General features: G+C 51.4%; 9 protein-coding genes across 9 annotated transcripts; 4 read left to right on the top strand and 5 right to left on the bottom strand.

The window, feature by feature from the left end:
• Positions 1 to 522: 522 nt before the first annotated feature.
• On the bottom strand, positions 523 to 7,680 carry BO86DRAFT_412558 (DNA polymerase epsilon catalytic subunit POL2). The gene is made up of 3 exons (XM_025674657.1): positions 6,865 to 7,680; positions 6,669 to 6,808; positions 523 to 6,620 (listed from the first exon to the last, which is right to left on the bottom strand). The coding sequence occupies exons 1-3, from the start codon at positions 7,470 to 7,472 to the stop codon at positions 679 to 681; spliced, it is 6,690 nt and encodes a 2,229-aa protein (XP_025524091.1). The 5' UTR covers positions 7,473 to 7,680; the 3' UTR covers positions 523 to 678.
• A 226-nt stretch (positions 7,681 to 7,906) lies between these two features.
• On the top strand, positions 7,907 to 8,762 carry BO86DRAFT_392014 (cytochrome oxidase biogenesis protein, Cox20 subunit). Its single transcript, XM_025672722.1, has 2 exons — positions 7,907 to 8,310; positions 8,387 to 8,762. Exons 1-2 carry the CDS (start codon positions 7,956 to 7,958, stop codon positions 8,641 to 8,643), a joined length of 612 nt encoding a protein of 203 aa, XP_025524090.1. The 5' UTR covers positions 7,907 to 7,955; the 3' UTR covers positions 8,644 to 8,762.
• BO86DRAFT_392013 (uncharacterized protein) lies at positions 8,442 to 10,003 on the bottom strand. The gene is made up of 2 exons (XM_025672721.1): positions 8,738 to 10,003; positions 8,442 to 8,678 (listed from the first exon to the last, which is right to left on the bottom strand). The coding sequence occupies exon 1, from the start codon at positions 9,761 to 9,763 to the stop codon at positions 8,942 to 8,944; it is 822 nt and encodes a 273-aa protein (XP_025524089.1). The 5' UTR covers positions 9,764 to 10,003; the 3' UTR covers positions 8,442 to 8,678; positions 8,738 to 8,941.
• A 206-nt stretch (positions 10,004 to 10,209) lies between these two features.
• sik1 (snoRNP complex protein NOP56) lies at positions 10,210 to 12,256 on the bottom strand. Its single transcript, XM_025670233.1, has 3 exons — positions 11,931 to 12,256; positions 10,744 to 11,863; positions 10,210 to 10,682 (listed from the first exon to the last, which is right to left on the bottom strand). The coding sequence occupies exons 1-3, from the start codon at positions 12,092 to 12,094 to the stop codon at positions 10,404 to 10,406; spliced, it is 1,563 nt and encodes a 520-aa protein (XP_025524088.1). The 5' UTR covers positions 12,095 to 12,256; the 3' UTR covers positions 10,210 to 10,403.
• A 106-nt stretch (positions 12,257 to 12,362) lies between these two features.
• On the top strand, positions 12,363 to 14,601 carry BO86DRAFT_345808 (chaperonin-containing T-complex subunit CCT6). The gene is made up of 7 exons (XM_025669224.1): positions 12,363 to 12,515; positions 12,588 to 12,682; positions 12,739 to 12,760; positions 12,820 to 12,861; positions 12,916 to 12,936; positions 12,991 to 13,164; positions 13,224 to 14,601. Exons 1-7 carry the CDS (start codon positions 12,474 to 12,476, stop codon positions 14,448 to 14,450), a joined length of 1,623 nt encoding a protein of 540 aa, XP_025524087.1. The 5' UTR covers positions 12,363 to 12,473; the 3' UTR covers positions 14,451 to 14,601.
• Positions 14,602 to 14,634: 33 nt separating this feature from the next.
• On the bottom strand, positions 14,635 to 16,187 carry BO86DRAFT_195392 (putative histone acetyltransferase (MysT1)). Its single transcript, XM_025666706.1, has one exon. It carries the CDS (start codon positions 15,985 to 15,987, stop codon positions 14,908 to 14,910), a length of 1,080 nt encoding a protein of 359 aa, XP_025524086.1. The 5' UTR covers positions 15,988 to 16,187; the 3' UTR covers positions 14,635 to 14,907.
• Positions 16,188 to 17,240: 1,053 nt separating this feature from the next.
• On the top strand, positions 17,241 to 20,278 carry BO86DRAFT_403007 (uncharacterized protein; the record flags this gene model as incomplete). The annotated part of the gene is made up of 2 exons (XM_025673903.1): positions 17,241 to 17,447; positions 17,507 to 20,278. 2 exons carry the CDS (start codon positions 17,241 to 17,243, stop codon positions 20,276 to 20,278), a joined length of 2,979 nt encoding a protein of 992 aa, XP_025524085.1.
• A 325-nt stretch (positions 20,279 to 20,603) lies between these two features.
• BO86DRAFT_458673 (asparagine--tRNA ligase SLM5) lies at positions 20,604 to 22,561 on the top strand. The gene is made up of 3 exons (XM_025677309.1): positions 20,604 to 20,950; positions 21,021 to 21,141; positions 21,214 to 22,561. The coding sequence occupies exons 1-3, from the start codon at positions 20,682 to 20,684 to the stop codon at positions 22,468 to 22,470; spliced, it is 1,647 nt and encodes a 548-aa protein (XP_025524084.1). The 5' UTR covers positions 20,604 to 20,681; the 3' UTR covers positions 22,471 to 22,561.
• Positions 22,562 to 23,782: 1,221 nt separating this feature from the next.
• On the bottom strand, positions 23,783 to 25,896 carry BO86DRAFT_392007 (transferase family protein). The gene has a single exon (XM_025672720.1). The coding sequence runs from the start codon at positions 25,847 to 25,849 to the stop codon at positions 24,203 to 24,205; it is 1,647 nt and encodes a 548-aa protein (XP_025524083.1). The 5' UTR covers positions 25,850 to 25,896; the 3' UTR covers positions 23,783 to 24,202.
• Between the last annotated feature and the right edge of the window lie 61 nt (positions 25,897 to 25,957).

The following is a 25,957-nucleotide window of genomic DNA, read 5'->3' as shown; positions in this document are numbered from 1 at the left end:
AAGAAACGGCTACTAATGGGAAGATCGGCGTACAGAGGGAACAGACTTCCGAGCTCTCGTCCGAGCAGGGAGATGTTGCGATCCGTTTGGGAAAAGGGGCAGAATAGAAAGGAGGGACTGTATTGTCCTATCGCGATCGGCTTGGGTGGTGGGGAGTGCATCCGACTGCGGGGTCCGCGGTGGAAACTTGGCCACTGACGGATCAGGTACTCGAGTACTCGAGTACAATTCGGTGACTTGACTGAAAAGGGGGCGTTTATGAATCGGTGTATCCGTGTGTCTAGGTCGGTAGTTAGAATGTCAGAGAAGAAAAGAGACAGCTGTCGAAAGTCAAATGTGATCGAGGTTGTGATCACGGTCGATCGAGCATGCGACTGCGGATTACCTTACACCTTACCTTATCCTTTTGGGTCGAGTTCATTGGGTGGCGCACGTGCAAGCCTACTGTAAAGTACAAATCGCCAGGAGAACAACCAGAGAACATTTAGCCACAATCCAGTACTATGTATGCACTTGATCTATAACTATATACAAAAATGCTCATGTGCAAGGCTATGCTTAATGCCCCATGAACGCCAAGGTATCCAAAGCTATTATCCCCTCCTATCAGAATTTACCAAACAGGGTATTGTCACCAACAAACCTAACGCTTAGCACAAAGACCCAACCTGAACCATATTACATCTGTTCTAGAACTTCCCCCACGACAGTCTCCAGCAGCTTGAGGTTGTGGAACTTCGCAACACTATCGAGGAGTCGTAGCTTCTTCTCAATCTCTCCGCGGTTCATCGTTTCCACCCACACCCCGCTGCACGAACAATGCTCCATGAAATCACTGATCTTCAATCCCCCACACTTGGAGCACTTGAGGTCCTGAATTTGCCAGCCAACAATAAATCCTTGTACCTGGCCAATGAGGGTCTCCTCCTGCGCGAGCCGGTCATACTCGCTTTGACAGAAGGGACAGCGCCAAGGTTTCACCGCAGATTTGTTCGACTCCGTGCCAGGATCAGGAAGCACATCTTCATCTCGGCACAAGTCCAGGTCTCGAATCAGACAACAGGCGTTGCAGGTGAGCTCAGGGAGTTTCAAGCTTGCTCCGGGGTTCTCGAATCGACCTTCTTTGCTGAATTCACGAATCTCGAACAGCGCAAGGAGCTCCCGACGCAGGAGTCGTGTCTCCATGGTGGTGATCTTGGACAGACTGAGTACCTGCATCAGCAGTTTGACCAATTCCAGAACTGGGTTGCGTTTCTCGTCATTGGGGTTCGAAAGCACACCAGGAAGGACAGGGAAAGCATAGTCGGATGCCAGCTCCGGGTGTAGCAATTCATCCCGCTGTCGGCGAATTAGACCCGTGATCTGCTTTTTCAACGGTTTAGAGAACTTCTCGGCGAGAACAGCCGAGATCTCTTCACTTTCTTCATCACTTGGGCGCCCGATGGGGATCTGCGTCATCCGAGGCGTCGATGAGTCGTTATCAGGGCGTTTCAGGCCGTGCATCAATTCGATGTACTCAACTACCCAGTCATGGAAGATAGTTTGCATGGGCGTGGGTAGGAAGCGACTAAGCTGCCAATGCATGACCGTCTCCAAGGGCTGCTCGTCGGACTCGGCCACTTCTTGGCATCCTTTGCCACCATAATTGTATTCATCGTACCAGAGTAAATAGTCCCAGTATTCCTTGATCTCGAGGTCGATGAAGTGGAATGACGGATTAGCCCGAATGGACTTCAAGACGTACTGGCTGAATGCATATGCGTTGCCGACTTCCGTCTTGGTTGTGTGGAGTAGAAGGCGAGTGGAGCTCGCGAAGATGATGTTTGCACCCACCCGTCTGAATTCGGCCATCAGTCTCTGGAACGACTTCCTTGACAACATGCGCACATAATGGTGCAGTGATTGATCATATAGACAGGAAGCGGGACTTTCCACCCATCGGATCAAATGCTGCACCATGATATCGGCCATACTGTTTCCATCACAAGCCTCAGTCCACCAATTCTTCACCATTTCCCGCAGAACAATGGCTCCGGCTGAAGTGAACGCCTTATCCGAATAGAGCACCCCTCCATTTGCGTCAGCTGATGTGCCAGATGATGCCAGCAGTGTATCTGCTCCCTCCATTTCGTTGATGATGGATGAGGTCAGAATCGTGTTGATGGCGAGGTTGCGCACTTCGAGCTCGATACACACAGTGGTATATGCGTTTGGCATATTTACGGACGGCATAGGAACTTTTTCCAGAGGGCCTGTTATGTCGTCTTTCTCATAGCCGGCATGGTCAGGCCTAGGGTTTGAGGACCACCAAAGCACAACGTTATTCTGTTGAAGACGCCTGGCATAGGAGATATCGATCATGAAGCGAGGATCATCGTTCTCCAGATTGCAGAGAGGAACATCACCGTACCTGGCGAGCAAGGTCATGTGCTGCACCCAAGCAGAGAGATAAAGATAATGTGTAACCAAGCGCCGGGCAACAAAAGTCTGCCAACCCAAGGGCGGAAGTTCCATGTCTGAAACCTCGGGCTTCACAGGTAGAATAGGGTATTCCTTCAATATGGGCACATCGTGACACAGACGGCTTCTTTGATGAGACTGAATGACCATGATGGCAGGCTGAGTCTCCTCGGATCTCAGTTTCTTAATCAGATCCCCCACCTCCAAGTGAGCTTTCCTTCTTGTGGTCACCTGCGTGGTCTTGAAATGAAGCTTCTCCTGATACTCGAAAGCAGTTTGTGTGTTGTCCGCAGATAAGTTCTGCAGTCTGCGCGCACGAAGTTCCGCGTAAATCTTATCGACGTTTGGAAGGCCTTGAACGTCCCGGGTACGATTAAGAATCACGATGTGAGCCTCATTCTTTGTCGTGGAGAAAATAGCAAATATCTGCCTGTCACCAGAGGCAACATGATACAGATAGTGGTATGCCATAGGAGCGTCTAGCAGATAAGGCTGATCGGTATGCGTACGACAGAGAGTTGAGAGGTCAAATCCCTTGTCCAAGCCTTCTCCGAGAACGCCTCGCTGTTCCTCATCGAATGTGCAAACACTGCCGAGTTTGAGGACGGCACGAACGGTGAGAGGAATGCTCCTTTCATAAACACCTTCGACACTGGGGTGTTGCAGAAGGATATCGATCTTGTTGGCTTCGCGAATGTATGTCTCCTCCGATAATGTCAACTTGAACAAATGGACTGACGGATGTCCATTTGGTAGTGTATGGTTGACTTTCTCAACTTCACAGTCAGGGACATCCACATCCGGAAGAGAATCCTGTTTCAGGTTAACGTATATCTGTCGGGGAACCTTAACAGTGAGTGCGTGGACTTTCCGATCGATCAGGACAAATGCTCGCACGATACCAGGCCGTGATGTTTCGGCAAGCTGTAAGACCTGCCATGTATTGATATACAATAGCTCCGCCTGGTTGCGGAAAAGATTGCTCAAGGAATCGGTAGCAACATTGACCCGCTCTCCGAACAGCTGACGACGACGGATCCGAGCCTGTTTTTGGATTTTCCATTTCTGCTTCTGATACTTCAGGAACCCAACGTAATCATCTGTGATTGATGGCATCTTGGCTGGTAGAGTAGCGAACGGATCGAGGGAGGTTTTGGGAAGACCTTCAGGATGTTTTCTCTTTTGAGAAACCTTGCTTTCGGGTGATGATTTCGACTTTTGTGTGGAGTTGCCAATCACCTCATCCAGGTCACCAGCATGTTGGACGCGATGATCAAGGATGTTTGTGGAGATGTCTGTCAATGGGGTCTTCTCTGACCGGGTGAACATATCCGTCATTTTCGTTTGCTTGAATTTGTCATCCTTCTGATTGATCCGCCTCTGCAGCCAGTCCGGATGTGCCACTCTGGGCACAGGGTTTCGAATCTTTTGTAGGGCAGCTGGGATAGTGATGAGTTTCTGCACCACAGAGCCCAGGCGCTCGAGATAGTAATCCCAGTCAATGACGGTTCGAGGATCCATATCACCAGGGTCATCTTTCAGCCACTTTCGTAAGAAGAAGCGTTTGACACTTTCCTCGGCTGAGAAAATGGCCACAGGAATGGCTCGCTCAGTTACAGGAGTGTTCCTTGGCCTCGAAGAAATGATATACTTGCAGTTCAAGCCCTTATCTTTGACCATTTGTTCTCCCAAGAATTCTGCAAGGCGCCGAGCGGTTGTAATAGATGTCGACTTCTGGTTCCCATATTCCTCGAGCGTCTTGGTCATGCTTCTGTTCTCAGAGATGAGCTCAATCAGTTCCTCATCGGCCAGAGTCGCACCATGCTCGTACAGCACGTCTAACCACCGATCAGCCACTTTTGCTACTGCAGCGTAAGTCTCGGTAAGCGTAGACCCTTCTAAGAAGAAGCGGAAAATCTGGGTCTGGAAAATCTTGATGAGCTTCAGCTCTCCTCGACGCTTGACCTCGAAACCCTTCAGTTCCGCCAGAGACCCGTCATGATTGAAAACAGCATAACGTTTCTTCAAGTTCTTATCTTCCTCCTTGGAAGTGGGCAGAATCATCGCTCTGTACGGCCCGTCAACCTCAAAGAAGATAGAGTTGTCGCTGTGGGTCTCATATCTGAATGAAGTTGGGTCGACAAGAGTCTGATATTGGTGGTTGGTGTAGCTTCCGTGCACAAGGTGGTTGAGCATGACACAGGGATAGGAGATACCAAGCTTTTTGCCGTTCTTTAGAGTGAAGGTGAAGTTCTCGGGAAACGAACCAGGAAGCATACACCAGATACCGTCAGTATCGAGCTCAAGAGGGCGACCGATACGTTCAACCAACTCTCGTGCCATCTGAATAATGCGAGCTCCGGTCAAACATGTCACGCCAGCCATTTCCATGGAATACCACCGAGAACCCTTTCTCATCACATAACCGTAGAAACTGTTTAGAATGACTTTGTGGGCGAGCTGCAGGGAGTCGTACAAGATAATCATCTTCTTCGCCTCATCAATTTCTGCAGCCGATGCACCAGATGATTTCAGGGCCTCAGTCTTGCCTTTCCAAACCTTCTGCTTCCCCTTGAAGTCATATCTTCGATCACGGAAACTGCGAACAGTGTCGACATAGAACGGATTCTCCCGCTGACAAATGATAGCCTCTCTGACTATCGTTTTGCTATCGTGAATCTTGTGATATATCTTTTTACTGTAATCCTGCAGTCTTTTTTTGACGATACCGGCTTGCTCTTCAATACTCAAGTCACCAAACATCCTCATTGGGCTATTTTTATATCTTCCGGGGAACTTCTCGTTCGAAACTGCATGGCGAATCATGTTGTACTCGTCGCGTTTGGCAGGAAGAAATTCACCTCTCCAAGCCCATGGCATTCGTCTGTCGCAGGTCTTGCCGGGCCGATTAAAATCACAAGCGGCACAGTTGGACTCTTCAATCATGGAGTCTGGTTGCAGCCGGTTTGTGATCATGATGTTCGGATACATGGAAGCGACATCCAAGTGGTAAATGAAAGGAACCTCATCCCTATGCGGCTTCTCTTTGAGGGCCATCAACTTATCAGAAATCTGTTTCTTGACCTCGTCGTAATTGGTAACATCATCCATTGATTTCTTCTCTTCGACCTCAATGCTGAATTTCAGAGCCGCATCGAGATCATGGAGAAGTTCATCCACAGCAGCCGGGTCTACCTTGAAGGTAACTGGTATGTCGCTTCGGAAAACACCAGCCTCAATACTTTCGACGTGCCCTCCAACATAAGTCTCCGACTCGAGCAGATGGCCTTCGTAGAAAGCTTCTGGGGGATCTTTATGCTTGTTGGGTAGGACGATATTGCCCTGGTATGCTTGCACCATCAGAAGCATTTCGCAAAGCGTTCCAGTTCCCTTCCTCAGAGTGTCGTCGGGATTCAAAGGCAGAATTGTGCAAAGGGAGAAGATGAAAGGGTGGACATATTTCATATACAAGTAGTATGTTGCGACGGCATCGGACACCGAGTACTCCGCCAAAGTCTGCGGGCGCTCACTGGCGTACGGAGTCATCAATTCTGGATCTAGCTCGTCAGGATCGTATCCAAGCTTCGCGACGGTGACGGCTTTCAAGCCACGACTTCCTTGAGGAAGATAACTGTCACGATTGACCCAAGCGAAGCAGTCCATGTGCACACAGTGGTCGGCCTGGTAGATATCCTCGCTGTTCTTTCGGAAGCCAATCTCTTTGTACATATCGATGCCCAACACGCTAGCTCGTGCTTCGACGAAGGGCCAATCGAAGAAGTCACCGTTGTAAGTGGCAATGACCGTCGGCTTCGCCTCTTTGATATGCTCAAAAAATCGTTCGATGACACTCCGTTCGTCTGGCTCGTTGAAGATCATGAATGGCCCGTTGTATTCGGCTTTTGGCGTGTATTCGAAGTCGTCGATGTCCTCAGACACAATTTCTCGGTTTGTGATAAGGAACCCTTGGCCATCAATCATATAAGATATCATCATGATCTGATCAATCACGGAATCCGGGAATTTGAGAGGTAATTTAGTTGTTTCGATATCGAACGCGAGAATGACAGGATCGGCACGAGTAAGTCGCTCTTCTATACAGCTCAGTGAGATAAATCCGTGTTTCGACTCGACCGTGTACCACTTTCCTATACGAATGTCTACGAAAAAATTAGCCGAGAGACTTTGAAGGAGCAGAAGCGACCTACCTTTATCGATAGAAACTCGGACATGGTATGGGACATCATATTCCCTAATATCAACAATAAAATCGCTCGCGTTCATAGTGGCATTAGATCGTGACTCGTTAATTAATTCATCATCAAAGAGGTCGAAACCAGCATTTCCGCTTCAATAACTCAGTTAGTTTCAATGACCATAGACTCCCAGGGTTTCAAACTATACCTCGACATCTCCACATAAGCATCCATCGCTGTCGCATTCTTCTTGTTCTTCTCCGCCAGAGGCAAGATGGTCCTTCGTACTTCCAGCAAGTGGCTGACATTGGCGAAGCTTAGTTGAAGATAGTTCCGGCGGTGTCCGAGTAGATGGTTCGGCAACGAAAGGTCCTCCTTCTCCACGCGCGTCACCTTCTTGACGAGCCCTTCAAACATCCTGCGACACCACTCCTCGACCTCCGCTTCGTGGCCTTTCTTCACGGCAATCAAGAAATAGGGGTCGTATTCGACTGTCGCCTTGAAGCTGGTGCCACCATCCTCGAGGAAGTAGTAATCGACACCAGCGCGTCCACCGGGGACATTCGGATCCTGGATTGATGTGCTGTGCATGTTGATGAGCCATCCCACTCGCTTCTCACCGGCTTCGAAGCGCGGGAAGCCCAAGGACTCGTCAATGCTGTTCGCCAGCCGGATGCCCTCGAATTTCTCATCTTGAGACGTAGCTTCTGTTGATCTGAGAGACGCGAACTCGACGGTCTTCGTTCGTCTCGGGTTAAATGTAGCGGCACCAGATCGAAACTTGTTGCCGAATTTGCTAGGTTTTCTTGAAGGCATTGCGACGACGTGCCCACCGGCCGGGCCTGAGGATCACTGCAAGATTCGGAGATGATGTCGATAGAACATGGAAAAAAAAATAGAGGTTGATGGTTCAACAAGGGACAAGGGGGCACATATTTCGCAGCCCTTGCTAGAGTGGTGATTTTTCGTGTGAGAATATTCAAGGTTGTCTGTAAAGTTGAGTATCTCGATTGCATCTGAATCGACCCGATCCACTGTATGCTGCGGAGCCCACCAGAGTAAATTGAATTTCGACCTGCGCCATTCCAACGCGTTCGCGTTTCTACTTTACGCGTGCCATTGGTCGATCGCCCTGACACGGGGAAACTATCCGCTTTTGTCGTACCGCCGGGCAGGCTCTCGGATCGCGGAATCGTCCGAATGTCCGCGGCCTTATTGTGTCTCTGCGAAGAAGTTACGCCCGCATTACCGTACGAGGTGATTGCTGCTGCTGCGATTGAATTAAAACAAAATCACATCATGGCTGACGATACGCGGGGCTCCACAGCCATTGCTCCCGAGCAAAGGGAGCCGGAATCGCAAAATACTGCATCGGATTTCACATCTCAAAAGAAGCTGAAACATGAGATTCCTCAATCGCAAGTCGGAAAACTTTGGGATGCATTTGGAAACCCTGAAGAGCCTGTCAACATGCTTCCTTCTGCTGGGGTCAAGTCCGGAAAGAAGCACGCTGACATCACGGTCACCGAAGCTATGAAGTCTATGTCGTTGGAGAATGCTACGTCTTTCTACAAAGCACCCTGTGCTCGAGATTCGTTGCTTATCGGAATCGGCGCCGGGTTCGGTGTAGGTGGGGTGAGGGGTGTCATTGGAGGTAAGTCAAATCCACCAGCTCGCCCTAAACTAGTCATTCTCTGAGCACTGGCTAACTTATTCTTTCCTCATATCAGGGCTGCCCAAGATTTGGACTGCCTGTAACTGGGCCGTGGGCGCATTTGCCATTACCGCCCTCGCAACACATGAATTCTGCCAGCGACGTCGAGTACAGGAATTGGACGGCATGAAACAGGCTGTGGAGCTGATGAAGGAACTCAAACTTAAGAAGCAGCGTGAGAAGGAGCAGAAGGAAAAGGAAGCTGCGCGCCTGGCGGAAGAAGAGAGGCAACGGAAGAGTTGGACCAACCCTTCCAACTACAAGTTCTGGTAGAGTCAATTGCACATCGCGTGGAGTCTTGGAGTATGCTTTCAGGAAATCATTGTATATTATTATATGTCATGTGGTATGCATGTCAGGTACATACATATTGTTCTATTCAAGAGCTCCATTCATGTCCACTTGTTCGCTTCGGCTAGTTCAATGCCAAGGCATCAAGCAGCGACCTCGAAATCGACCATCTTTCCGTGCAGGATCGTTAGATAAAGGTGGAGCAGTAGCCCCCAAAAAAACTGCTAGAATGCTTGAGAATCGCACTCAATTGCCTCCGTGGGCTTGGCTGCCTATACCATCACATGCTGAATTTGACTCTCTTCTGTATGGCACCACTTTGAATGCTTCGAATCTTATCCAGATCGGCACCATCGCGTCGCTCTCTTCGCTTTTCTCGTGCCTCTCTTGCTTCCCGGTTTTTCCATTCTGCGACTTGTTTCTGCCTCTTTTGCGACCTGGCCCATGCGATGGCTGCAGTAGGCTTGAAACCGATGCCATTAATCCCGTAGCCATCATCACCCGGGTCTGAAGGGTTGTGTCCAGTAATCTCCGAGTCATGCCATGTAAGCGGATTCTCAAGCGCATCACCGGTGAGGGGTGGTGAGCTTCTCGCGCTGCGCATTTTGGATGTGGCCGATGGGTTCTTCTTCTTGCGCGGACTAGAAATTGACTGCCTTTTTCTAGACGATGCGGAGATGCCAGTGTTGAGATTATCAGAGTGGAGATGGCATGTGTTTTCCGTCGACTCGTCTAGATTAGGCTGGTCTTCAGCGTGAGAACTAGTTTCGGGCATTTCGCGAGGCCCAAAGATAGAGTCGTATAGAACAGGCCAGCATCCCGACGGCACCGAATGCGTGACAGTGCTCTGATCTAACCCATATGGAATTGGGGGAGTTGGTAGACTGTCTCCACGGATGGCCAGTTCTCCTAGGCGACCGGCCACTACCGCTCGAGGGCTATACCTTCCTAAGTCTTCTGTTTCTCGAAGTCTGGCTTCCTGAAGGCTGACTATCGAGACAGTAGATGTGGGTGACGATGGACTGTACTGGTCGGTATCCTCGGACGATGCCCTCTTGCGCTTAGGGGAGTTAAAGGGCATAGTCGTCAAACTCGAAGACATCATCGCGGGGCGAAATCTGCAAGCGGATGTGGGGGCATCACAGCGCCCGAGCGCCAGTAGTTTGGGTTGGAAGAAGTACCCAGCAACTTGTAGGTTCAGGCAAGACGTTGGTCAGCGTTTTAATGGATCAATATCAGAGACAGTAGATGAAGCCATCATGGCGAAGAAGCTGCGGGAGATCTGTTGTCATGATAGGAAGAAAGGGGGAGGGGGCTAGAGTACAACAGGGTTGGATTATCCTTGGAGGTGAGGTGAAGTGAGGGGGTTCGGCACGGCTTGGTTGGCCTGGATTATACCAGGCGGTCCCTCCGACAGACAATGAATAAGCAATGTCTGACAGAGCAAACGTCAATGTGCAGCTGGTCTAGCAGTCAATCAACCAAACATGGATGCCTGCTCACACAACAAGGCACTCGATTTGTGTGCTGTGAGGGAGCGAGGAAAGTATAGAAAATCCCGATTTAGATTTGCAGAACTACAAGGAAATTTTAGAACGACACAGGCCTCAATCGAATAATTTACAAATACCCAGCCCGTCACGTCGTGAAGGAGAAAACAGAACATAGATGGCAAGAATAAATCAACCCGACAACGCCTCGACAATAATGACGCCCTCCTGTCCCAAGACTTGGTGGTGCTTCTAGACCTTCTTCTTCTTTTTGGACGGCTCAGCATCGCTGTCGTGCTTCCGCTTCTTCTTCTCCGACTCGCCCTCGCCGACGTCTGACTTGCGCTTCTTCTTCTTGTCCTCCTTCTCACCCTTCTCCTTCTTCTCCTTCTTCTCCTTCTTGTCCTTCTTGTCCTTCTTCTCCTTCTTAGCCTTCTTGTCTTCCTTGTCGGACTCAGCATCCTTCATCTCATCGTCGCTCTGCTCAGCGTCGATATCCATGTCGGCAAGGAGAGCATCCATGGCGTTTTTCTGCATGTTGTGTCAGTATATGGTCAGAATTAAATGGAAGTATCAATGTTTATAGACGTACCATGGCAACTTCGTTCTTGGTGGGTGCGGCGCCAGTAGCGTAAAACTCCAGGCGCTCCTCAACCTGGGCCTTTAGGGCCTCTCCAAACTTGGTGGAGGGCTCCTCGGAGAAGTTGTCAATTCTGGAGGCGATGGAGCACTTGTTGGCAAGGAAGCGCGAGATGCGACCCTTGTTCTTGGGACCGGCCCGGCCAATGAAGGACGAGTGGTAGAGGAGACCGTACTTAGGGGTGTTACCCTTGGTCTTCAAGGCTCTGAAGAGAGCCTTCTCAGCACCGAGAATCTGAACAGTAGAGGCGGGGTACTTGGAGAGGTTGGTCAAGCTTCCGGCGTGAGAGATGAGGCGAGCACCAACGATCTCGCCAATCAGAGCAGCAAGGTTAGGAGCAACAACGCTCATCTTAGAAACCAGGTAGGCGTGGAGAGACTTGCGGTACTTCGACAGGCTGACAACACGCTGAGCGAAAGAGATCACGTTCTCCATATCAGTCTCGGAGATCTCCTGACCCATACTGTGCTTAGCAGCATCGATAACGCTCTGGGCAACACCCTCATCATCCTCGACGAGAGCGGCAAGATCGTGCAGCTTGTCGTCAGTCAGATCCTTCTTATCCTTGACGAACAAGGCAACCTGAGCGTAGCGCTGGTTGTCCGAGACAATCTTAATAAGTTCAGGGAAGTGCCAAGAGTACCACTCGCGCACTCTCATCGAGAAAGTGTTGATAGCCTTGTCGAGTTGGTCGAGAATAGCAATGGCCTGGATGATGTGGTTGTCGTCGCGCTGAACGGAGAACTTAACCTTGGCACGGGAGTAGGCGTGACCGAGACCAAGCTGGGCAGTGTCGATATCACCCTCACGGAGTTGCTTGAGCAGCTTGGTGGCGTGCAGTCTGATTCCACGAAGCATATCCTGAACAACCTCGCTGGTCTCGCCGGTTTCGCAGTCGACGAAGTCAAAGGCAGACTTGATGCTGCCAGCAAGAGCCTTGTCCAAGAGACCCAGAACGACCTTCTTCTTCTTGTTGGGCTTGGGAAGATTCAATTCGAGGAAAGAGACGAGAGTGTCCGAGGCGACACCTTCCGAGATATCGTTGATTTCACTGAGGGCCTGCTTGTTGTTCCTGGGCTTGGTCAGTATTCTAGCGGGAAAAAAAGGCGAAAAATCCCCTCAAGGCTGGTTTGGCGTACTCAAAAGGCAGGAAACTGGCCAGCTCAACCATCTTTCCGAACTTAGCAAGGTCATCAACGCCTTCCTGAACCTCCTTCAAACGGTTGCCGACACTGTCACCCTGGTGGGCGACCTTGAAGAGAGAGTAGCCGATAGGGCCCTCCCAGAGAAGATAGTCGGCCATAGCGAAATTGAGATCAAGGCCCAAAAAGGTGTAAGAAAAGGTCCTTCACGTGCGAGCGACTGAGCCCGCTTCTCAATTTCCCAGGAATATGCGACCGTAGACCGGGCGTGGAGCGACGTGGAGTTGAAGAAAAGCCTAGGAGGGTAGATTTGCAGAGTCGAGCCGTCGGAGCTCTTTTTTTTCGCAGCGGCGCTAGTGCGAACACAGAATGTGGGCTTTTTGCCAAAACCAAAGGCTCACCGCATTCACGGCAAACACCACCGCTAAGGTTTCTGGCAGTGCGGGCATCCTCTATCGGGCCTATAGCAACAGCAAGCTTGTTCAATCTCAAGTCCTTTCGTTAGGTCCTTGCTGCTGGTCATTCAATCTTTTTGCAGAAATGTCTGCGACGCAATTACTCAACCCCAAGGCCGAGTCGAGGGTATGAGTTCCACTCCCCTTCCCCTCCTCCCAATAGCCCCTCAGTGGCCTCGCAGAGACTAACGGCTCACAGCGGAGAGCGGAGGCTTTGAAAGTGAACATTAGCGCTGGTGAGGGTCTCCAGGATGTCTTGAAGTCTAACCTCGGTCCCTCTGGAACGTTGAAGATGTATGCTTGGTGTCCCTGATAACTTCCCAACTTCTTATTAAGCTAACAGTTCATAGGTTGGTGGACGGTGCAGGCGGAGTATGATTTATTTCCTCCCAACCGGTCGAGTGAAGGTCTAACAACAAGGTTTCAACCAGATCAAATTAACTAAAGATGGCAACGTTCTTCTCCGTGAGATGGTAAGTCTATCTTGGTCAGCGCCTATTCCATCGCCTAGGGACTAATTGTAATAGCAAATTCAAAACCCCACGGCTGTAAGCTACCTTTCCGGTCATATATCGAAAACTCCTTTCTAATCACCTCAAAAGGTTATGATCGCTCGTGCTGCAACGGCTCAGGATGATATCACTGGCGACGGAACGACGTCTGTCGTCCTGTCGGTTGGAGAGCTCTTGAAGCAGGCGGATCGCTACATCTCCGAGGGTCTGCACCCTAGAGTCATCACGGATGGTTATGAGATTGCAAAGAGCGAGACTCTTAAGGTATGCTATCTCGGAAAATGTAATACAGTTTCGGCATACTGAAGTATGATGGCATATAGTTCCTCGACCAGTTTAAGATCGAGCGAGCCATCGACCGCGAACTCCTCCTGTCTGTCGCCCGGACGTCCCTCAGCACAAAGCTGAACAGCGCCCTCGCTGAGAAGCTCACCCCCGATATTGTCGATGCCGTCCTCGCTATCCACAGAGCTCCTGAGAAGCCCGATTTGCACATGGTTGAGATTATGACGATGCAACACCGCACCTCTTCCGATACCAAGCTTATCCGTGGTCTCGCTCTCGATCACGGCGCCAGACATCCCGATATGCCCAAGCGCGTGGAGAATGCTTTCATCTTGACACTAAATGTCAGCTTGGAGTACGAGAAATCTGAAATCAACTCCGGTTTCTACTACTCATCTGCTGAGCAGAGAGACAAGTTGGTGGAGAGTGAGCGCAAGTTTGTGGATGCCAAGCTACAGAAAATCGTGGAGCTCAAGAAGCTGGTTTGCGGCAACGATCCTAAGAAGAGCTTCGTTGTAATCAACCAGAAGGGAATCGACCCCCTGAGTTTGGATGTCCTTGTCAAGAACGGAATCTTGGCTCTCCGGAGAGCTAAGCGCAGAAACATGGAGCGTCTCCAGCTTATTTGCGGTGGTATTGCACAGAACAGCGTGGAGGATATGACCCCCGATGTCCTCGGCTGGGCTGGTCTTGTCTATGAGCACCAGCTTGGTGAGGAGAAGTACACTTTCGTCGAGGAAGTCAAGGATCCTAAGTCGGTGACTATTCTCATCAAGGGCCCCAACCAGCACACTATTGCACAAGTGAAGGACGCTGTTCGTGACGGTCTGCGCTCCGTTTACAACACCATCGTCGATGGTTGTGTCGTTCCCGGTGCCGGTGCGTTCCAAGTGGCCTGCGCCGGCCATCTGTCGTCCGACGCCTTTAAGAAGACTGTTAAGGGTAAGGCCAAATGGGGTGTTCAGGCTTTCGCCGATGCACTTTTGATCATTCCCAAGACTCTTGCAGCCAACTCGGGCCACGATATCCAGGACTCTTTGGCGATGCTTCAAGATGAGCTCGCCAACGGCAACAACGCCGGTCTGGACCTGACCACCGGCGAGCCGATGGATCCTGTGCAAGAAGGCGTTTTTGACTCTTTCCGTGTGTTGCGCAACTGCATTGCCTCTAGCACGGGCATTGCCTCGAACCTGCTACTTTGCGATGAGTTGCTCAAGGCCCGTCAAATGAGCAGACAGTCAGGACCTGGTGGTATGGAGGAGTAATGTGGCTTCTACAAACAAGGCATATTATGTAAAGCACTTCTGTGAATTTCTTCATCGGTCTGAAGGTTAGAAAAATACTCTACATCGAAAGTATGCTCAAAATTGGCCATATTGATGCATTTTGGCACACCCTAATTGAATTGAATATAATCCACAGAGCTTGAACTCCATCAAACTAGTACCGGGTCATTGGCTTAGGCTACCATAACCTGTTTCGATATGTGCTGATGGAGGTTTTTTTGATTTGTCCCCGGCCGCGGCGTGGTTCTCAAGGTCTTCGCATTGTGTCGCAAGGCCTGGGATTCATACACGCAAGTCTTTCTCTGCGGAGTTATTGAATCGGGATCCAGCCATACATGGCGTTTTCATACGGTCAGTAGCGTATGTAGATCGTAGTAATACAAAGGGCGCTGTTCCACAGACGCGCATACAGAAAGGCGCATAGGTGCAAGAGAGACTATCCATCACCGCTTTCATTACTGTCCCCATTGCTCTCTTCGTCCGAATCGGTCGGAGCCCATTTACCATGAAACCCCTCATCTTTAACCGGGTCCCACAAGGCCATATGATGAGACTTGGCCCATTCCAGAACGGTTGTCTTTCGTACTGTTACAATTGAGTCACCTCCAGCGCTAGTCGCTCCCGATGAATCCTTTGACTTCCGCTTCTTGGCCGGCGTGGCCGGCTGCACTACTCCCAGGCCCCTGAGAGCTGTGATGACGTCCTCGGTCAACATACCCGTTGCCAGACCAATGTCCTGCACTGTCATGAGCTCATGGGCGAGTCGCTTTTTCGGACCCTTAGGGGACTTCGACTTCTGTGGCACAGCAGAGTCCTCTGCGTCCTCGGCCTTCCAACCATGTAAGAGCAAGTGTCTGGCCACACGCTCCTCCCAGAAGCGCGCGTAACTCTTGCGACCCATCTCGCTCAATGGTCGCTCCGGCCCGCCGATCAACCCACTGTCACGCTCCCAGGAGCTGATCTTATAGCTGACCCCCATCAACAATTTCCCCAGCTGCTTGTGCTGGTAAGGGGGGAAGACCAGGATGCAGGCGAGATTGTTGGCATCCCAGGAGAGTTTTTCCTTCGAGAAAAACCCCAGCACATGGTAGGCATCGGGGTCGGCGGGGTCGGTGAACACGAGGAGGTAGTAGAAGAAGGACACGACATCGAAGAAGACCGACTTGTGATCAAGGAAGAGTTTCGCGAACAGGGAGAGGTTTTGCGCGTAGAGCTTGTGATGCTCGCCGTCCAGCTCCCATACCGAGTAGCCTCCTTGTTCGTAGACCTTGACCCCGGGCGGTGATTTCCGGTGTGGGCAGAGGCGCGTGTGTTTCGCGTAGGCGCGCTCGTCGCACGAGTAACGGAAGCACCAGCGACAGACGTACAACCTGTCTGTATCCTTACTCACTAGATCCTCCGGGTATATGGACTGGTACCAGGTCTGGAAAAGGAGATCACCGAGTACGACGTGCTTCACGTTACGTTCGGTCGTGGAGGCCGGCTCAGCACGCGTCGCGGGATCGCTGGCGGCCATTGAAGACGGGCAAATCCAGCACGAGGAGGAGCGCTAGGCTTCAGAATTGCGATTGAGGAGGGGCGGAGGGCTTGGGATGTTGGGTGAAATTATTAGGAAGGCCCCTTCTATGCCGGTGAGGGTGTGATGTGAATGTGTTTCCGTGTGTTGGCCATTGGAATGGGTGCTGGAGAGTACTGAGGTGTCGAAAGTACTCCCAGATCGGGATCGCTATGGATTGATTAACCTGAACAGGATTCGATTCCTATTGAACCAACACACGTGGTTGGATTTTCTGTCTTGACAGTTCGTTTCGTTTTCCCTTTTGTTCAAAATATTCGTCTGCACATGTCTCGGACTCTATACAGATTCTTGTAGTGGTATTGGCATATAGAAGATAGTTAATGTAGAATGTACTGTACTAATTCGCAGCCGCAATGATAAACGGGTCATTTGACGGGCCTCCCCGGGGCCAATCAGCAGACCTGAAAGGCGGGGGATGCTGTGCTTTTGGAACTGGAAAACGAACGGAGCAGTTTCTCCAGAATGGTTGGTTGATTGCTTGAACTGATTTTACTTTGACGACTGTGTAAGAACTGAGGAAGCCTGGAGAGGGCCCGGCCAACCTTGAAGTGTTCCCCCCCTCCTCCCTCATTGGAGACTGTCTGATCGACCTTCTTCATATCCCACTTTCAACCAACCTTGAACCACTATACCCCCTCTCCCTCTGTCTCCATTATCTCGTTGCCTGAACCCTGCTTGCCTTCTTACATCGCTCGTATTCAGTTCACACTGTACCGGCTTTCTCATATGACGACGGATGATTGCTCTCTTTCAGGGAACCTCGTGGGTTTGAACTGGAGGCAAATCCGAGCTGCCTAGTAGATTACATACGACGACTAACGTTAACTTGACCTACTACAACCACCACCACTGCTACTACTAATCACCCGCTCATAGGCAGCAGCAATAGTGACGACTATAGGCTTTCTGTGCCTTGTGCTTCTTCTGCCTCCACGACTTTCTCTCCTTATCACTTTTCCAAGGTCTCTATTTCTTTGTCTACTAATAGTTACTCTGTCATTTCTCGACATCGGCATTTTGCATCGACCCGCTCGCTGCCTATCCCGTTCGGTCCACCCCTCCTCGGATATCGGTATCGCCCCTTTGCGACCTACAATCTACAACCGTCTATCGTCTTTGACTTAAATCTGTTCTTCTACCGGCTTTGGGACGGAGTTTCTCTCTCCCGCGACCGCCCACTAGCTCCAGAGATGTTGAAGCCTTTCCAAATCAGAGATCTCCACCAGTCCTCATCATCCTCATCTCCAAATGAGGCCGCAGATCTAGACCGCCCCCTGTCTCCAACGAGACGCCGGGGCATCGTGCAGCTGTCGGCGTCTCAGTATGATAACTTATCTTCCAGCCATCCGCGAGCCCGCTTGACGTATCTTGACGAAGATGATGGGGAGCTTATCACGGTACGAGCTCATGATCCTTGACCGTTGCAACGGAGCACTGACATGTTGTATGATGGTAGGTCGGTTCTTCTCTTGAGCTCTCACAACGACTTGAGGAACCTGTTGATGCAGAGCTCGATTCTATAACAGCCCCCCAAACGGCCCTTGAACCTATGCATATTTTCGACATTCGACGGTCAAATTCAGTCACGGAGCTGTGGAAGAAGTTCGAATGCAAGCAGGATACCCAGGAGACAAAGGAGAAAAAGGATGCGTCAACCGAGTCCACACCTCCAGAACCCTCGGCATCAACCACTCACCAACACCAGACAGCAGAGGGCTCCGATTCTCCACAGAGAGATGCTCACGCAGCTGATGTCGAGGAGTCTGAATCGCTCCTGGCCGCATTCGAGGCTGAAATGGCCAAATTCCTCAGTACTTCTCAGCCTGCAACAGGTCCTACACCCTCCGCAGAATCCTCTTCCTCCTCGCAGTCATACTCAGAGTCAAGATCGACCAGGCCTCAGAATGCAACCGAAGCATTTACTCACGCAATGCATAGCTTGATTGGCGGGGCCGAGTTGCTCAGCTCTGGGGTAATGTCAAGATTGCCTGAGCTTGAGAGACAATTGCAAAACGCTCAGAGGGCTATTCCTGAAAATGTTGGGGTCTCTGTGCAGGGAGCCCTTGCAGCCGTAGAAGCTCAGCTCAGACAAGTGACCAATTCATTAAACAACTCTCCAGCAGTGACTGCACAGGCGGCCCACATATTAGAGGGCGGGCTTCCCACGGCCACGAGCACAGTGGAAAGCCTGCGCTCCATGGCCTCCGAACTTGGCAACGTTGGCCACACATTGTTCGAGGCATTCGAGGCAGAGCTTGGCTGCAATCGGACCAGGCCACAAGAGCAATCTTCTGCCTCATCCGCAGAGCACCGGAGCTCCGATGACCTGGTATCAGACAGGAATCCCGAAGTCACGCAAGCACGTAGTACGGAGACCAGTCTTGAAACGACAGACTCAGCTACGGGCCTCGAGACAGAGAAATCAACTACGAAAGAGAAAGACGAGGCGAAAGATGCCGGGTTGCAGGAAACTGCAGCTCAGCCTAGGATGTCTAGCAACCCCGACTCTAGTGGCCCGATCTCAGAGCCGTATCAGACTCAATCCATCCGCTTGCCCGATTTCCAGCCTCAAATGCAGTCCATGCACCATTCCCGACGCCACCCTCACCCTTACCCACCTCCGGCTCCTCATCATCATCACCATTCACGCGCACCTCCATTTCCTCCTTTTCTCTATCACCCGCCACCTCCACACTGGCAATCACCTCCTGGAGTCCCTCCATCATGGCCATTCTCAACACCACCGGAGCTCCGCAGTGGCTACCCCTCTGGACCTCCTCCCCCTCCTCCACCACCACCACCACCTCCCTTTCATCTGAATCATCATCCCTTACAGTTGCGGCCACACTCACATCGAGGGAGACACCAAGGTCGATGCCCATTCGGGTCCACCAACTTCTCGAATGTGCCGGCTGACAATGCTACGGGCCCCACGGATACCCCTCCCGCAGCTTGTCACGCGCGTGGTTTGCGACCCTCCGAAGAGGGTACAGCATTGTTCATTGGCAATGTAGGCTTCGACGTCAGTGAAAAGATGATTACCGATGTATTTGCTTCAAAAGGATTTTTGGTTGACGTCCACCTCCCGCAAGAATCTGAAACTGGGAAACATGCTGGGTTTGGATACCTACAGTTCCCAACAGTACATGCAGCAAAGGCAGCCTTGGATGCTCTACAGGGTGAACATATTGACGGACATGCCATCAACCTGGAGTTCAGTGATCATTCGCCCATTCTCGGGTTACGACCACAGAAAGCCCAGTCACAAACTGAATCAAGCCATCCAGTGGCTAGTGCTACTGCCCATACTAAACGGCCATCGGAGCTTCAGGGATCCGTGGCGTCACCTGCAAGGCACAGTGCCGACGAGGCTTCCGCGAAGCGCGCGGTGCCCTTGACGGTGGCGGACCTATGCTCCAACGATAATCGTAAGGGAGGCGATGTGGTGTCCTCTGTGAATGGTCTGGAAAATCCATCAGATGAGGATGCTGACCAGCTCAACATCCTTTATCCATCACTCCTCCCTGAGGGTTCTCCGCAGCCTTCAAGGTCGAACAACATTCCATCAACTTTGTCAGATTTGACTGCAGAGGTCGAGCAGCGTCGCTTCCCGCCGATTTCTCAGCTAGAAGCGCAGTTCCGTGCTATGCAATGTCATCAGACCGCGCCGGCTCAGGGTAAAAGCCCAGACGACGGCTCCAAAAGTTTGAATGGTGGATTAAAATCTCCATCGTCATCGTCGAACATTCCGGGTACATCTCCAGAAACCAGCGGCGATGCTGCTAAGCCGGTAGACATCCCTTCCTCAAGTCACCATGTACCAGACGACCTTGAGAGTCCAATTGGGCCTCGTCGCTATGGTCGACGCTCGAAATCTATGAAGCACCCTCACTCATCCTGGAAGGGTCATGGTGTAGGTTTTAGCCAAGTAGAGCCGGGGCCGTCTCACAATTCCTTTGGCCGCTCAAGGCCAGGCTTTAGTCACCGTGCCAGACATCACCGAGAGCCCGAAGGCCCTAGCCAACCACAGCTAACTCCAACCATGCGGCAAACCAGCATTGATGCATGTGTGGCTACATTGGTTGATTTGGGCTATGGTGGTGCAAGCGATGGCGGTCTGCAGCGCATCGCTGTGTATGCTGCAGCTGCAGATGCCAATGTGCTTGACGCTATTGATATGATCGAAGAGGAACGCAAAGCCTATGAGCAACAGGGATCCTCTAAATGACGATTTATGGTCTAGCATCAATTGTTTCTGGTTCGTGCTATTCGATATGACTGCGATTCGGTATGATTGTGCGTTCCGGCTGGTCTGAGGATTTGTTTTTCTTATTGGGATTTCTTTTTCAAGATTGATGATAGCACTCTACTCAAAATTAAAGCTAGCACTCAGGTATTGATCTTCTAGTGCCTTGTTCAAGCGAACACCAGCAGTGGAATTGTAGGTACTGTACAGCATATCTATAGTCTGTAGCTTGTAGCGTCCGGTCACGGCGGGCGGAGCTGAATCATCATGCCGGGCGGCTGCCACCTTTTTCCTCCGCACCGCGCACCCTGGAGCTTAGCTTAGATCTACTCTGCCAGCGTAGCTACAGTCGCGATTGTTATCTACTCTTGTTCCTCCTTCAAAGATGCGGATCTGGCGTCGGTCATTCGCCACATCTTTTGCGAGGCTCAATTCTAGGCCCGCGACAACGGTCCCCGGTCCACCGCTCCTCCGGTGCGCGCAAATCCTCGACAAAAACCGCACCGGACCCAACAGTCTGGAAGACCAGGAAATCAAACTACAGGGATACATCAATAATGTTCGCAAACACAAGCGCTTTTCCTTCATAGAATTCGCCGATGGATCAACGGTCGAGGCTCTGCAGGCTATGGTGAGTGCAGCGCAGGCCGCTGGGTATGTTCCCTCTAATCTCTGCTTTCCTATTGAGTCGACATGTCAATTAATCTCGATTTTATCTTTACAGGCTAACCAAGGGAACAACGCTTGAAATCACAGGAGTGTGGAAGGCATGTCCTCCAGGCAAGTCCCAGACGCATGAGCTGCACGCAACATCAGTACACATTATAGGTGAAACAGACGCCGAGGTAGGCCGATATCCTCTCCGGCAGCACGAAGTGATCAATCCAGGGCAGCTCTGTTGACAAGCCATATGCCAGACCTACCCTATTCAGAAGAAATATCAAAGCGCCGACTTCCTTCGTCAAATCCCTCACCTCCGCATGCGCACCCCCTTCAACTCACTTCTCGCCCGGCTCCGATCCGAAGTCCTATACCAGCTTGGAAATACATTTCGAAATGCTCCGAATGGAGGCTTCGTACAGGTGCAGCCACCTTTGATCACGTCGTCGGACTGTGAAGGCGCCGGCGAGACGTTCACCGTCTTGCCAAAGGTGGCATTGGGAGGATCAGCACCCCCAGCCGAGGGCGAGCACTTCTTCCGCGCACCCAAATACCTTACTGTCTCGTCGCAGCTACACCTGGAAGCCTACGCGGCCGAGCTAGGTAATGTCTGGACTCTGTCGCCCAGTTTTCGGGCCGAGAAAAGCGACACGCCACGCCACCTCAGCGAGTTCTACATGCTGGAAGCAGAAGCGAATTACATGCACGATTTGGACTCATTGACCGACCTCGTCGAATACCTGCTCCGCGACCTCACGCGCCGGCTCTACGACACCCCCGTTGCACAGGAACTCATCTCGTACAAGGGGCCTGTGGAGGAAAGCAAGGAGGGCAGCACCCGGCCAGACCTCCTCGCACGCTGGCGCGCCTTGTTGGACGGGCCCAAGTGGCGACGCATGACCTACACCGAGGCGATAGAGAAGCTTCAAGCGGCGGTTGCCACGGACGGCGCCTCATTCGAGTACCCGCCCACGTGGACGGGGGGGCTCCAGCTCGAACACGAGAAGTACATTGTAGAAGTGATAAACCACGGTCAGCCGGTCTTCGTAACCGATTACCCGAAGGCCATCAAGCCGTTTTACATGGCACCGTCCAGCGATGGAGACAGCAGCCGCCGTCACGGCGGCGAAACCGTCGCGTGCTTTGACCTCCTCCTACCCGAGGTCAGCGAGGTCGCAGGAGGGTCTCTTCGCGAGCACCGCCTCCCCGAGATCATCCAGAACATGCGTGACCACGGCTTGATCAAGCACGCTGCTGCCAATGAGGACGGGAAGAGCGACTCCCCAGCAGCGGACGACTCGTCATCCTCCCCAGCCCCAGCCCTCTACCCCCATCTGCTTCCGGGGGAAGACCTTGGCCATCTCCAATGGTACGCCGACCTCCGACGCTGGGGTACGGCGCCGCACGGGGGCTTCGGAATGGGCTTTGACCGGTTCTTGAGCTACTTGGCCGGGGTACCTAGTGTCCGAGACGTGGTAGCGTTCCCTCGCTACTTTGGTCGGGCAGATTGTTAGTCCCTTTCCCCGGGGAAAGACACTAACTATTGTATATTCATGTATTTTTAATCACCATGACCCTGGAGGAAACAAAGTGTAATCTTCCCACACGCACACATACACACACCTCTCACTAGACACCTACTTATTTACCTATGTCTTGTTATACCTCTTCCCCCAGCACGGGATGAGATGGGATGCATGACAAATATAAGCATAAGCAATAAGCACTTGCATGGGCATCAAAACACACTAACAACCAGGTCAGACTTAACCAAGAGCAGAGTTAGATTCGGATCCAATATCACCACCTGGCAACTTAACGCGATCATCCCTGTTCTTGTTTTCCGTTCTGCTTTCCCCCCAACCCCCGAATCCAGTAATTGGTAAGTGACCAGGGAGTAGGTAGTAAGGTAGGGACCTGTGAGCAACTGTCTACCCCTACCTAGGCAACACCTTGACTGGACCTCTCAATCAAAGAAAGAACGAACTCGGCTCCCCCCTTCCCCCCCCCCTCTTCCTCCTTCCGTTCCTCGGCCAGGATCCAGACTCTATATTACTTTTACGAACCCTTCGTTTAGCCCAGCACTAAGGGAAAGACAAATCCCCCAGCCCAGCCACCTAGAATAAAGACTGTGCGCCACATGGGCTTGGAAGGATATAGATGTCTGACCTACTGTAAACCTCCAAACCTCCGAACCAGATTGTACCCTTTTTTTTTTTTTTTTTTTTTTTTTTTGATAGTAGATCCTTGGGGGTCCAGATTCAAGACATTTTGGGGATATTCGTATCAACGGGATTGAACAGTCCCCAAAGACATGGTGATGTTCTTGATTCTTGTTCCTTTTCTCGTATTCTAGCCGGGGACCCAGGAGAGGGAAGGGAGGTGTGGAATCACGGTGCCAAAAAAACTTACCACGCCACTGGAAGAGGAGGAAGTCTATTTCCGATTGGTGTGTCTGGTAGAAGCTGCAACATTGGGGGGGGGGGCGGATTTGGTTCAAGTTTGTTGTTTTGCATTACGTATGAGGATAACTATTATTCGGGATGGGTTGTCATGTGTCCTGATGTGTATTTGCGGTGGTGTCTATCTGGGTAGTGAGTATTTTGGGGGTAGTGGTAAATCTGTTCCCATTCTCTGGTCAAACAGGGTTCTGAAATGACTTGGGAGGCACGGGGTTTGGCCTAGATACTACTACCAGTACTAATATACTAAGTATATCGTATAGATGGTGCGACGGAGTATGATAGTAAGTCGAGACTAGAGGGGCAAGCTTATGGCAACTGCGCTGGTACTATAATGTGATAAGAAAGCCTTGGCTCATTGACGGTTGGATTAATCTGCACTAAATATAACTGTGCTATATGATGATGGCTAATCGTACGACTGTGGGGGCGGGAAGAAGGAGGTTGGTTATGTGTTGGATACCTAGTGCTTATGTCTGACTGGCAGATGAATGTCCAGGTTGACTTGGATGCGAAGACTTGGGCCTATACGAGGACGGCAACTGACTCAGTCGTATACTGTACAGTACTTCTTGCTTTGTCAACCTATTGTTGAAATGATTGTCGGCAAGTCTTATCTTATACACTTATCAAGGCTAGCCAGTCCCAATCAGTCCCAATACTGTGTAGCATCCATAGTCGATACTCCTGAGGTTCAATTAACCTCTTTAGCCACGGTGTTCGAGTTACCCCTCCAACGAAGTGTAGGATTAAGTAGTAACATTGCACTGCCTCAAGTATCCAGTCACTCTTTCCGTTGCATCGTGGGAAACAGTAATGGATCTCGAAGCAATCGCTCCATGTCATCTGTCCGAAGATGCACGGAGATGTCCACACCATGTTCTGTCCACGTAGTCGGCGACGGGAGATCTTCCACCTCTGGAATTCGAGCGGGTGGCGCCTCCTTGATCAAGACAAGTCCATCCAGATTTGAGAGAACACCTTCGGCGTAGCGAACCTTGCCTTCTGCGCCGCGTCCCAGCCCAAAATCCACCTCATACAGACCGGCACGTGCCCACGTCGTCACCATCGTATGGCGTTGACCCAGGAACCCTGTCCAGATGCGCTGCGGGGACTTCTCAAACGCTAGCCGGTGTAAATAAGCTCCCAGGGTAGCTGGGTCATTGATACGCGTGATAGTCTCGCGGATGCGCTTTGTAATGTGGGGTAATGAGAGGGTCTCCTGCCCACTAGCAGTGGATTTTGTCGCGGTCACCTCTTTCCCCGTCATGTTCACATTTACCATCAGTATGGGTGACCCTAAAAAGGCATCACTGAGATGGAACACCGGCCGTAATCCACAGGTGAGATCACAGTACACGGGGCCGTCGTCGTCGTGCATCTGCCGCGCGCGGTTGATACACGACCAGATGTGAGCCAAGACGGCATCGTGTCGACTAATTCGACCATTGGTACGCCCTCCCGCTTGTTCGTAGATATGGTCCACTTGGGACCAAGTAAGGTGTAGAACGTAGTAGGATACGCGAGCTTCATGGTCCCATTCAGACCAGGGTATGCAGTTGCCCGCCGGGGCGATCACATCGTTCCGAAATGCTTCAGGGACGTCAGATGGGCGGGTAGATCCAGGTTCTGGGTTCCACCAGTCATAGCGATGAATTGGTAGGTCCTCAGTCTGCCGGATGATTGTCTCATCCTGCGTGTCTGCATTAATGTCGCCTGCAGCCAGAGCATCTATCTGGTCCGGTTGGAAGACTGGGGTCAAGACAGGAAGAGGGTTCTTGCGCAGTATCGCCCGGCTAATGCTTGCCCAGTCCTTGACAAAGTGTACCAAAGTTTGTGCGTCCGCGAGTGGATGTGCGAATTTCACTGCTAGGACGAACCCGCCGCAAATGAGACGAGTAAGCTGAATGGCCAACACGGGTGGAGCTGCGCTGTCTTCTCGAGCCCCAGATTTGCGAAGTGGGTTAGCGAGTTGCGTTGAGGGAACAAATTCGCTCAGATGTGTCTCACTGCAATCCCACAAGGGTTGTGCAGCTGTCCGAGAGACAGGATGAAGTTGATCCAAAGTCACGGAGGATTGTGCAGTGACGAATTCGACGCCTGGGTCATCAGGAGTGCCATAATGTATAGACACGCGACCAAATCGTTGAGTATGAGGTACTGTACAAGCATTGACCGTGGTAACTGCTTTCAGCTGCCCGCAACAGTGAGGATAAGCGTCCAGGGCGATGATAAGGGACTGACGAAGGTGGTCCACCAGGTCGGATTGGCGTTCACGTGCAGGAGGTTCGAAGAGCCAGGCCGCGCAACTTGCGAGGTAGTCCGCGGTGGTGGCGTCCAATAGTGACAGTGGCACGATTCGCTCGGAGCTTAGCTTTGCGCTTGGGTAAAGCCTCTCGCACGTCAATCTCGTGGTTTCGTGGCACGCCATTGTGATTGGTCTGAGGTTCTTGGATGCAGGTTACCAAAGGAAACATGGCCACCAGTATGCATTTCGGTTGGCGCGATACACGCACCCATATTATATTCTTCACTGCAT

This window comes from Aspergillus japonicus (genome assembly GCF_003184785.1).
Source record: "Aspergillus japonicus CBS 114.51 unplaced genomic scaffold BO86scaffold_61, whole genome shotgun sequence".
NCBI classification, from domain to species: domain Eukaryota; kingdom Fungi; phylum Ascomycota; class Eurotiomycetes; order Eurotiales; family Aspergillaceae; genus Aspergillus; species Aspergillus japonicus.
Note: the sequence above shows the minus strand (reverse complement) of the source record. Positions and strands in the feature narration are given on the sequence as shown.